This window comes from Ochotona curzoniae, unplaced genomic scaffold (genome assembly GCF_017591425.1).
Source record: "Ochotona curzoniae isolate NIBS_2020 unplaced genomic scaffold, NIBS_Ocur_1.0 contig_43, whole genome shotgun sequence".
Lineage (NCBI taxonomy): Eukaryota > Metazoa > Chordata > Mammalia > Lagomorpha > Ochotonidae > Ochotona > Ochotona curzoniae.
The window spans coordinates 26,774,231-26,786,596 of record NW_024466218.1 but is presented as its reverse complement, the minus strand read 5'-3'; the positions used below and the strand labels follow the sequence as shown (position 1 = coordinate 26,786,596).

At 43.2% G+C, this 12,366-nt stretch overlaps 1 protein-coding gene across 1 annotated transcript in view; it reads left to right on the top strand.

Annotated features, from left to right (window-relative positions):
• Positions 1-11,719, top strand: part of ATP8B1 (ATPase phospholipid transporting 8B1) — a 103,676-nt gene extending 91,957 nt beyond the window's left edge. Inside the window, exons 21-28 of the mRNA XM_040985046.1 lie at positions 2,171-2,303; positions 2,607-2,895; positions 5,944-6,167; positions 7,033-7,116; positions 7,719-7,964; positions 8,245-8,383; positions 9,888-10,018; positions 10,737-11,719. Of these exons, the coding sequence (XP_040840980.1) occupies positions 2,171-2,303; positions 2,607-2,895; positions 5,944-6,167; positions 7,033-7,116; positions 7,719-7,964; positions 8,245-8,383; positions 9,888-10,018; positions 10,737-10,961 (1,471 nt within the window). The 3' untranslated portion in view covers positions 10,962-11,719. The remainder of the gene's footprint in view (positions 1-2,170; positions 2,304-2,606; positions 2,896-5,943; positions 6,168-7,032; positions 7,117-7,718; positions 7,965-8,244; positions 8,384-9,887; positions 10,019-10,736) is intronic.
• Positions 11,720-12,366: the final 647 nt, after the last annotated feature.

Sequence of the window (12,366 nt, the reverse complement as noted above, 5' to 3'; positions counted from 1 at the left end):
TGGGCTTAGAAGCATGTCTCAGTCCTGAATGTACCATGAGCGAGGATGGTCTGAGCCCGCTACATGCAGTAACCGGGATGGCATGCAGATGGCTTGACAGTTTATTCATTCCTCAACCCTTTCAGGTCGTCCCCAGATCTTTGATAAACTCATTTGTCAAGCCTCCTAAAGGTGATAAGGCATTTGATGATCTTCTGTTTCTTACAGTGATTGCGAAGCCTTCATGAATCCTCCAAGCCTATTTGGCACTCTGCTATATCCCATAAGCAAACCCTAGGTTTACTGGCCTAGATCAGTTGTTTCAATAGAGGCACATAAAACAGGCGTATTCTGCCTTTTGGTTTTAAACAGTACTAAAAGACAAATGCTAAACATGTGTAAGTTGTTTGGGAGCTCCAGTAGTTTGGGTAATTATTATATAGTTTAAGATTTTATAGATAGAGGCCTCAATACTTTATCTTGATCCTATTTTTGCAACAAAATGCATGCAACTAGAGACTGTTATGCTTAGTGAAATAAGCCAATCCCAAAGAAAGACAAATATGCTTTCTCAGATATGTGGTAATTGATAGAGTATACAAAACCCCCAAATAAAAGAATGAAACTTGGGGGGAGGGGTTGGAATCACAGTCTATATGGAAAAATTAAATAAATAATAAATCTTTTAAAAAATGAAACTGAATCTTTTGGTTTAATTATTGTTTATAGCCCCTGTCTGTATTTCTGTGGATCAGTGGGTTTCTATTCTTTACTTGTTTAACTATTATGATTATTGACGCATTAAGCTTATGATTATTAAGCAAATTGAAATTGTTATTGAAATGTTACAGGAAAAGAAAGGAAGGATTGAGGGAGGGAGAGAATATGGTTATCTTAATCTATGAAATCTGGTCTCTTCATATTAATAATAAAAAAAAGAAAGTGTTAAAATGTGGCCCTACCCCACATTAAAGAAGATACGATCCTGTGTTAGCCAAGGTTACCTGTGCACAAGATGGACCATCACTGTGCATGGTTCCTGACAGGACAATTTCTATGAAACCATGTGAGAAGGGAACTTCATATTTTGCCTCTTGCAGCCTTTTAATGAGTTTCCTTCATCCCTCATTTTTTACTTGGATTTTTAGATTAGGGATGTAAACCTGTCTCAGATAAAACCAGTTATTTCAGTAGGGGGGGATACCATTCGACTCAGTTTTCACTGGGAAATTTAGCATGAATGAATATAGAAAGGAATACTTCATGCCCAGTTCATTAGTGCAGTGCTTCTCAAGGGGTGGGTGGGGCATCTTCCCTTTCAGTGTGTTTTTGGTGATTCTAGAAACAGCTTTTGTTGTCAGGGGAGAAAGTACTGCTGGTTCCTAGAAGCCAAGGAATCAGGTACATGTGACAATGGGCAGTTACGCCTCCTACAGTGCTGTGTATGTCACAATAGACAGTGTTGTACATGTGACAATGGACAGCCTCATACAGTGCAGAGATGTCTGTCCCAAGACATCAGTAGAGTCAAGGTTGAAGAGTAAGATTGTGTGTGGAATGAAAGAGCCCATTGCTAGAATGCGAGATCCTCATCCACGACTTCCCTACCAGCTCACTGCAGGCAAATCACACCCCTTCTCTGGGCTTAGTTTCCTCCTTGGTAACACGGAGAGGCTGAAAATGGAGCGTTCCTGTTGAAATGGGTACAGAATTTGTTTTGTGAGATGAAATTCTGGAGATTGGTTGCATACAGTGTGAATCCATACATTACTGGGCTGCTCAGTTAAAGATGGTTAATGGAGCAGACATTTAGCCTACTGTTAACACACTGTGATGTCCATGTCACTCATCGGAGGACTTGAGTTCAGTAACTGCTTCCAGCTCCTGACTCCAGTTTCTGGCTAATATGGACCCTGGGAGGCCGTGGGTGGTGGTTCAAGTCATTGGGATCCTGTCATTTGCAAGGGAAATTTAGATTGAATACCTCCCTGGCCCCCACCATTGCAGACATGGGAAGTGAACCAATGGATGAGAGCTAACTATCTGTCTCAAGAACAGTAAGATAATTAAGATAGTGTATTCTATGTTCTGTGCATTGAAGCACAATTTTTAGAACATATATGTCAAAATTCTGAGTCTGGGATCTATTCATGGTCTTGTATTTTAAATACTCAAATTTCTTTCCCCCCAGCTCTCTCCTACACACAAGGATGGAAAACCAGAGGAACAGGGGTGGAGTCTATGCAAAATTTGCCCCTCCTGAGCCGGAGCCTTTCTTCCCTCCTGGTGGAAACCGGGCCCTGATCATCACTGGCTCTTGGTTGGTATGTATCATTTATCTGAGCCTTAGGAGCAAATGAAGAAATTCCTTTGTCAGTTTTGGATTTTGTTTTTCAATTTTGTGATTTAATAGAATAAGATTTGAAAGGAATTGTACCAAATTTGGAAAAGTGGTTACCCTAGTTTATTGACAGGTTTCATTTTCTTCTCTGTAGAGTTTTGCATTTTTAAATTTTTTTTATAAATATATAATCGGAACATTGTAATTGATATAGCGCAAGAATTCTCCTTCATGCAATTTTTTCTCTTGGCATACAAAAGAAAGTAAATTCTTTTGAATTTCACAGAATGAAATTCTCCTGGAAAAAAAGACCAAGAAAACTAACATTCTGAAGCTCAAGTTCCCAAAGACAGAAGAAGAGAGACGGATGCGGACCCAGAGTAAGAGAAGGCTCGAGGCGAAGAAAGAACAGCGGCAGAAGAATTTTGTGGACCTGGCCTGTGAGTGTAGCGCTGTCATCTGCTGCCGCGTCACCCCCAAGCAGAAGGCCATGGTAGTGGACTTGGTGAAGAGGTACAAGAAGGCCATCACGCTGGCCATTGGAGATGGAGCCAACGACGTGAACATGATTAAGAGTAAGTCCGATGCAACCCAGCATGTTGGAGAGGACAAATGGCAGGGATATGTGGGGCTCATTCCTTACTTAGGTTTTCTAAATCCAACCTCTAATAAAGAGCTGTCTATGACCATGCCCAAGACCCACCCCCTCCCAGCAAGTCAACAGTCTACGCTGTAGGCAAGAACAGGCCCATCAGTAGTACCCACAGAATGCCAAATTGAAGATGCCTTCCCAAAGGGAGGATCTTGTCTCTTTTACCTCTGTTCACTGTTTTCCCCTTCTCCTGATTCTCCTAACTTATTTCTTCAGGAACTCTTAAATTATCTGACATTTAACCACAGTTTTGCACAGCATGCAGCTGAAATTGGCATAAATGTTCTCTGATACTGGCTTTAAGAATGTCATTCTCCCCCAGGTCAGCATCTCTTTCTGGAGCTTGCTTCAGACCCTTGATCAGTTTGATGGGGCCTCCTGGTATGAGTCTAGCATTGTAGGAAAATGTCAAGGTGGCCTCATTGTCCTGGCCTCCCTGGGAGACTGAGGATCATTTTGCTGATTGAGGTGCCTACAGTTAAAGTCCAATTCCTATCCCCCAGAAGCACAGTTGGGCTGTTAGAACATGCAGAACCCAACCTGAGGGCCTCCCCTATGCATCGGAGTCCTGGTCCTCCTTCCAACATGGTTATGAGGAAATACAGATTGAGTATCCCTTATGCGAAATGTATAGGACCACAAGTGTTTCCAGTTTGGGAGTTCTTTCAGATCCTGGAATGCCAGCGTAGACTTTATCGTTGCAGCTCCCCTAACCTGAAAATTCTAAATCAAAAACTCCAAAATCTAACCCTTTGAGCATTAGATTTTGGACAATTTTTGATTTGGGGTCTTCACCACTACGTATCATGCAATGAAAACACTCAAACGACTGAGGCCTAAATACTTGTACTCATCCTACGTCACCCTGGACTGGGATGCACTACTCGGTTCACCTAACAGCAAAATCATTGTCAAGCAGTGTCACCTCCAGCTCTAGCATATTAGTCACAGTTAAGAAGAAACATTACCTGTCATATGCATGTCCTGTTCTGCTGGTTAGCTTCAATGCAGTCTGAATAACTCGACTTATTTTAGCCTATTTTGTGACTCATGAGTCCATCTCTTTCTTTTCTTAGAGTCTCCTCCTCTTCCTCCTTGGTATATGCTAAGAAATATTCCAACTTTGTCTTCCTCCGCAGGAGTCAGCTGTGACGTATGTCTTCTTGCTTTTTTTTAATCAATGTGTATGTCACTGCTCCCTATTTAATTCCTCTCAACTGGTTTTTGCACATTCCCATTCTGCCCTTAAAATGGCATTTCCTGCTCTGAATTAAGCCTGTTTCACTATAGCCAGCTCTAGCTTATTGCCCATCGTGTGGATAGGACAATAAACAGGCTGTGCCAAAAACACAAAGAACTCAAACATGTCAAAGCGGTTATAATGTAGGTGTCTAGCTAATGGGGGAGGGAAAAGTAGGGATGATCTCCCACTAGATTTATGGTCTGATCATGGCTGTTAGACTTTAGAGTTTTTATTCATCTGAGAGTGAGCTTAAGTAACCTTAGCAGGGGTGGGGAATCTTTTTTAATGTCAAGGGCCATTTGGACATTTATAACAGCATTTGCAGACCATATAGAATTGTCACCTTAAAAATGAGCCTGCTATAGATTTCTTGAATTTAGAATCCCACCTGCAGCTGGTTGCCCTGGCAAACCCCAACCCCATGATTTCATGCAGGCCCATGAATCAGTCATTTCCCACCTGTGTTACAGGCTTATTTTTCTAAAGTTAAAAACGAGCTGTTATATGCCGAGTGCTTTTGTATTCAGATGAAACTGGAAGCTGAGATCTCCTTGGAAGTTTTCCTAGTATTGTTAGGTCCTTTTTGTACTTTGTAAGAACTGCTATCTCTTAACAGCCTCCAGAACATAAAGAAATGTATGATGGTGAATTTCCAGCATCAGAAGCTGTTGGCTAGCACATCTCTTGCTTCACTCTATAGTCTAGCAGATGCAGGATTCTGAAACAGCACATTACTTAAATACTATTTGTGTTAAAGACTCAGAGGGAAAGGACACAACGATGTCTCATACAGTCCCAGAAGTCTGGGGAAGGTGCCGGAACCAGGACCTGGCATGAAATCGGGAACCTTTGTGTCTCTCTGCCCTTGCTTTCTGTCCTTTATTTCTCTGTTCCTGAAGGAATTATTTTCTACTCCTCCAGATTTTAAAAATTAAAATTCTAGACATGAATACACCTAGATCTTAACTGCAGATTACTTTGGCTTAGATTTTTCCTCAATTACAGCTTGCAACAGGAAGCAGTGGGGTGTATATATATATATATATATATACATATATACATATATATATATATATACAGGAATTGGTTAAGAAACCAAGATACTTTGAAAGTACTAGATAAACTAAAGCAGGTCCCGCTGCCAAACTTCTTAGCCGAGAGGCCTTTGCAATTGCCTGTCCACATCTGGGCAGTTGGAGGATGGATCAAATCCTGAAGGAAATGCCACAAAGCCAGGCGGGCGGGGGCCCCAAGTCATCACTGCCTCTAAGTCACAAATGAGACTGAACAGTGGAACCCAATTCAGAGTCCTGGCTGCAAAGGAATCTGGAAAGTGTGGAGCTTTCTTTGCTTTCCCACCTCTCCAAGTAGACCAAGCATGGAATGAAGTTTGAGACAGTCAAATCATAGCATCTCCCAGAGTACGCGTTTGCGAGGCTGACTCAGCTGTGGCCAAGGAGGCATGGACATATAGGGTACACATGATGCCTAAGGCTCACCCTGGGGCGTGGACTGAGAATCTTAATGGAATTCACCATCCACATGAGATCCTTTTCTCATTCTCTGTGGAGGCCCTGCTTCTTTTGATACCTTGAGCTGGGGGGTGAAGGATAAGGAGCAAGAGCTTTATTGTTCCCCATGAGTGTCTGTGTTTGGCTGTGAATGCATGATCAGGTTTTGCCTTAAAGCCAGCCTACAATCCACACTCTTTTCCCTCTGCCCCCCTAGCTGCCCACATTGGTGTCGGAATAAGTGGACAAGAAGGAATGCAAGCAGTCATGTCGAGTGACTATTCCTTTGCTCAGTTCAGATATCTGCAGAGACTGCTGCTGGTCCATGGGCGCTGGTCCTACATCAGGATGTGCAAGTTCCTGCGATACTTCTTTTACAAAAACTTTGCCTTTACTTTGGTTCACTTCTGGTACTCCTTCTTCAATGGCTACTCTGCACAGGTAATTTAACTTCCTTTGTTTTTGTTTTAGAGTTTAGCATTTTTTAAAAATAGTTCTAAAAGACCAAGTTTAATTCTCTCTAGCTTTGCAACTTTGGTGTTTGGCTGCTCTCAATCTTCCTGCCACTTCAAAAATATCTCATTTTGCCTTAAGACATTTTACTTATATTTTGCTCTCACTTTCCCATGTCACCATGCTGTTAATAGTCACAGCAAACTCCTTGAAAGTACAAAAGTATATTATGATCACGGCTAACTGAATTATATAAACTAAAAATGGCATGGTTCTAACACCCGGCCTTCATTTGTTGCGGAGTTCTAATTGCAATGGGAGTAGAGGAACATACCTATTCAGATGGTGGTGCAGCGGAAACACATCCTTAAAGAAAACTGAAGCTGCATCATCACCACGTGTGGCTGTCAAACCACCTTGGATTCTGAAGCCAGGAGAGACTGCACTGGGTTAGGGTCGCCTCCTCAGGTCTGGGCTGTGCATGACTGGCTCCCTGTCCAGCCCTGATCCTCTGTCCTGAAGAATAGCGTATGTAATGGTGCTTATCCCTTTCAGAAATGTGTTTTTCTATTCAAATTGTTCTTATAAAACATTTTCATGGTGTGGCACTAAGCCACAATATTCTCATAGCTGTGTTACTGAGCTAGTGTGGCTTCCTGCATTGGATGTGTTAATAGACAGGAAGTGAGCATCCTTCCCATGCCCTTGGGGTGGAGGGCTCGTTCATGAGGCAGGCCATTTCACAGAAAAGGACAGATCCGCATTTTGTGGAACCCAGTCTTCTCTGAGAAAGCAGGTGAATGTGCACTGGCTTGGGCTGGCAATCTGTGACACAAACCCTGTCATCTTGCAGACCGCATACGAGGACTGGTTCATCACCCTCTACAACGTGCTCTACTCCAGCCTGCCCGTGCTCCTCATGGGGCTGCTCGACCAGGTAGGAGCCACGTGTGGGCACAGAACAGTGATCTGTGAGCAGGTGCCAAGCAGCCATTTCCATTTGTTCTGGTTTTTACTTCATTTTGAGTATAAAACATTACCTTGTTGCCTGACAAAACTGTAAGTGCCATGTTCCTTGAAAACTTCTCTAACTAAGCCAAGTTCAATGACAAGTGTTTGGCCTTCACTGTCCAAAAGGAGGCTAATGTTTAAGACACCCATGAATCTAACATTATGTCTGTAGAAATGACTTATATTTTAACACTGTCCAAAACTTGTGCTACCAAGTCTACATTTTAGCAACTAGACAAAGTACTTAATGAAAAGAAATAATTTAGAATTAATTCATCAACTGAGACGCATCTTCCCAAAAGTTTTCTTACCTTTTTTTGGAAGGGGAGAGTATTGTTCTGCTACCTAGCTCCTCCTCAAATAAAATGTCAAATAATAGCAAACTGGAGCTTTGTATCCTGTAAAATATTGTGGGATCTATCATTTTGTCCAGTGTTTGCCTTCCAAAAAATCTTGACAAGTGGCAACATGTCTGTGACATCTTTGGCCTCCTGATGGATAGCCCATCACTGTCGTGTCCCCCACCAGGACGTGAGTGACAAGCTGAGCCTCCGGTTTCCTGGGCTGTACGTCGTGGGACAGAGAGACTTGCTCTTCAACTATAAGCGGTTCTTCGTGAGCTTGCTGCACGGGGTCCTCACATCCTTGGTGCTCTTCTTCATCCCCCTGGGGGCCTACCTGCAGACTGTGGGACAGGATGGAGAGGCGCCCTCCGACTACCAGTCTTTTGCTGTCACAGTTGCCACCGCGCTCATCATAACAGTCAATTTCCAGGTGCCTAGCTCTCCTCCACCACAGTGGGTATCTGCTGATCCCTTCCCTATATTTCCTTTTTATACCTAGGCCGGTGTGTCCTCTCACTCTCCCCTCCAGCTGAGCCTCTGACACTTTCCTATGTGTGACCTTAAGTCAAGAGTGGTATAGTTTCCAGTTGCTCCAAATTCAGACCAAATCATTTTGAAGTGGTTGAGTTCTGTTTTCACAATTCTTAGGTCCTTTAGGTCTTGCTAATGCTCCGAACTGAGTGCTCTGCTTTCCTCTGGTTTTCCAACAGATTGGTTTGGACACCTCTTACTGGACCTTTGTGAATGCCTTTTCCATTTTTGGAAGCATTGCTCTTTATTTTGGCATCATGTTTGACTTTCATAGTGCGGGAATACATGTTCTCTTTCCATCTGCATTTCAATTTACAGGTTAGTATTTTCTAAACTCCAAAAGTAAGTCTACAATTGCCTCTAGATTACAGTCTGATATAACTCTGGAGTAAATAATCAGGACAATTGTACAGCTATAAAGTTAGGTACCTTAATGCTTCTCAAAAGCTAAATGAGTGTTCCCCTCCCTCTTCACCCCCCATAAAAGCTGACTGGTAGATTACTGAAAGATTTCATGAACCTGTATAAGTTCGTAGGAAACATCTTATAGTTCCATTTTTCATGAACTTCTGGAAGTTGCCATCACAGTGCTGGTAACACTGAAATACTCTTTGGAAGACACTATCTGACCATGCGTGTTGTCTTTAACACTTCTTAAATCTTAGCCAGGTATTTGAAGAAAATAGTAAGGCCATAAAAGAAAACGGGAAATACTAAATGACCTGAAAGGATTCAACTAGCTAATTTGCCATGAGAAGGAAATTCTAGAACTCAAAAGTAGTTTGCATTACTGGAAGTGTGTATGAGTGCAACGGGTTATGGGCTCCATGATTACAATTAGTAAAAGATTTGACAAATACTAGAATGAATGTGAACTGGAAAAAATCCAAAAATTCACAATTCTATGATATACAGAATAGCATGATGTAGAATTTGTTAGGTTCTAACTTTGAATTCACAATGAAAAGCAAATTCCTATAACCTGGTTTTCCTGTTTTCATGACTAGTGGCTGGGCTGTAAAACATGGTTGATATGGGCACACTTTTCGTTTTGGGGTTAAGTTATTTTGTGTGTGCCTGGTTTTTTCTTGATTCTGCATTTTGTAAATTCTGACTCAGTTACTTAGAAATATTCCCATGGGGGGTATTTTTAAATTCAGTACACATTTAGCAGTGTCAAACTATGTAAAACTAATGGTCTTTGTTAGACTTGGAATATAAGTACAAGAAAATGCTGTGATAAATCTGGCTCTATAGATTTGCTATAGTTGTTAAAACTGGTACATTTGTGTATATCTAGGATTATACTGTATAAGTGAATCCTTACTTCCTGTGACATAAAACCTACAAGCCAAATTGCGGCAGAGAAAGCATGGTACCTGCCAGACAAGGGGGATCTTAGCTCTGTTACCGTGAGAACACTTCTCAGCTGTCCACTGTTTAGTGTGGCACAAGGAAGAATACCCAAGGTTTATGCACTTTTGGCAATGCCCGTATATCGTCAATATTTGCAGTTTAAATCAAAAGTACACACGAGAACGGGCCTCCTTACAAGCTCCCCAACACACTCCACAGCCTTGTTTTACCTAACTTCACATTTTTAAGCAACAAACCTGTTATGTATATTTGCCATGTTTTAAAGAACTGACATTCCTAACTGTGCCTTGCTTATTCTGACTTGGAAGTGTCCATTTCTGCAGTACCGATGGGCTAGGTGGGGGAGGCCAGGCTGGCTGTAGATCCCCATGGCTCACCCTGGGGTGGGTTATGGAATATTAACTGTGCCTCCAGGAGAACAGGATTCATGCCCCACTCTTTCCAGGCACTGCTTCCAACGCTCTGAGACAACCATACATCTGGCTGACCATCATACTGACGGTGGCCGTGTGCCTGCTGCCTGTTGTTGCCATACGTTTCTTGTCAATGACCATTTGGCCTTCAGAGAGTGACAAGGTAGGTGGCCAGGCAGTCACCCGGTAACCCCAATAGGAAGCAGCAGCATTTCCCAGCAGCACCTCTCCTGGCAAAAGCAAGCACAGGGCCAGTTTGGTTAACAAACATTCTTATGTCTACTTCTCTTTCTTTAGCTGTACCCTGCAAATAAATTCCCCTTGGAATTAGGGTGAAACCCTACCCACTGTATGGTTCCTTCTCAATGCAACAATTACAATGTTAAAATTTTGCCATGCCACCTGGGTGATTTTGGTATTAAATATATGAAGCTTCTGAGAGCTTCATTTTTTTTTTTTTTCATTGTCCTGCTCTTGCCATTACTAGTTTACCTGGAAGCTGGACAAGGCTTCAAGATGTGTGGGTGTGACATCTTTGACACAGGTCTGACTGGTGAAGGCCTCACACAAGGGCCCCATGCCTTGCCTCGTGTCTGGCATACTTGGGTAAAACTGATCTGCCTAAGACAGGTGCAGCCAGCAGCTGCTGTGCATCCCCAGCCTTTCTTGTGCAATGACAAGCGAATAGAGGACCAGCAAGGGAGAGAGGCGCGAGTTTTCCCTAAGTCCCAGGCAAGAGACACCAGGCCGGCTTGCCCTTTTCTGGCTCTGTAGCTTTAACGAGGGTAAGCTCCAGCTGTGCTGTGGCCTGGGCCAGGGCCCCATTCAGGCGTCCCCCTAGCCAGGACCTTTCTTTCTATCCTTCTGCCCTGTTCTTACAGATCCAGAAGCACCGCAAGCGCTTGAAAGCTGAGGAACAGTGGCAGCGGCGCCAAAATGTGTTCCGCAGGGGCGCGTCATCCCGGCGCTCGGCCTACGCCTTCTCGCACCAGCGCGGCTACGCCGACCTCATCTCCTCCGGCCGCAGCATCCGCAAGAAGCGCGCGCCGCTGGACGCCATCATCGCCGACGGCACTGCTGAGTACCGGCGCACCGTGGAGAGTTGAGGTACCGCAGGAAAAAGTTTTTATGAAAGACTGTCAGGATGTTTTATAAGAGTATCACAGATAGCCACGGTGGGAAGATGCCTGGCACTATTTGAGTTCTTGGGTTGCAGAGAGCCAGTGGCAGCCCAAACTAAGGTCCCTGCCACCTGTGTGGAAGACTTGGAGTTCCTGCCCCGCCCTGGGTCTTTGGAGGGTGAGCCCAGGAGTTGGGACCTCTCAACCTTTTAAAACAACAAAAAAAGACACCAGCTGTTTGGGTTGGGCCGTTACTAATCAGTAGCAAAGCCAAGACTACATTTTTGAAAGCCCTAAATTATTTAACTCATTGTGTTCATTATGATTCAAAGGGAACATTTTAATCCAGTCACAACTGCATTGTAAAATTAGTTAGATTTTCCTGCCTGTCATCTTTAGCACACGTCCTCCACGAGCTTTGCCTTCCCTGCCTGTAAGCCACCTTATTTATAAAAACCAAGGACAGAAGACACAGGGCATCCTGCCTGTGACGTGCAAGCTGAGTGTTCCAGCGACTTTTCCAAAACCGGTAATGGCCACTGTGGTTGCATCGTGTTATAATCTCCAGCTTTCTAAGAGTAAAGTTCCCTTGTGTTCCTGGTTTACAACCAGTGAAATATACATTACATCATTCAGTGGTGAGTTGTTTTAAGCACCTTCCTATGTACCAAGTGTTCTGATTCCTTAGTATGATTTTTTAAAGGTATCCTTTCCCACGCTTTAAAAAAGCGTTTTAAAATAAATCAATGAATACTAATTTACAATTAGAAGAATTGTTAATATGTTGTACTAATAATATTAAAATGTTTCCCTCACAAAGCAATGATCAATGTTTGAAGAGACAGGCATTTCTGCCTAGAGTTTGAATATTATCCAATGTATACATTAACTCATCACATGGTACTCTATGAATATATACAATTGTTTGATAAAAAATTAACATAATTCAAACTCTTAAGGAAGACGGCACTATTTTAGATCCTGACTCCAGGATTCTAGGGAGCGGAGAAAGCTGCTGGGGGACAAGGGGTCTGGGTGAAGTGAAAGTTTGTTGCCACTTGCAACAGGTGAGAGGGACAAGAGGGTCCAACAAAATGTCCATGGGAAAATAAAAGCATGAAAAGACCACTTGGGGGCCAGCATTATGGTATAGCTAGTTAAGTGGCCACCTGCAGCACTTACAATCCAGCTCCATGCTTATGTGCCTGAGAAAGCAGCGAACAGCCCAGGGCCTCCGAGTGCTGCATTCAGGCGAACGAGGAGTTGGGAACAGAACCCTGAGGCTGATATTTGTGTCTTGAGATGATGTGGGGAGCCACGTTCCTAAGACTGAGGACCAGTGTAGGCAAATGTGGAAAATATTCTCCCAGGTGATGAATATGGGGAAAGC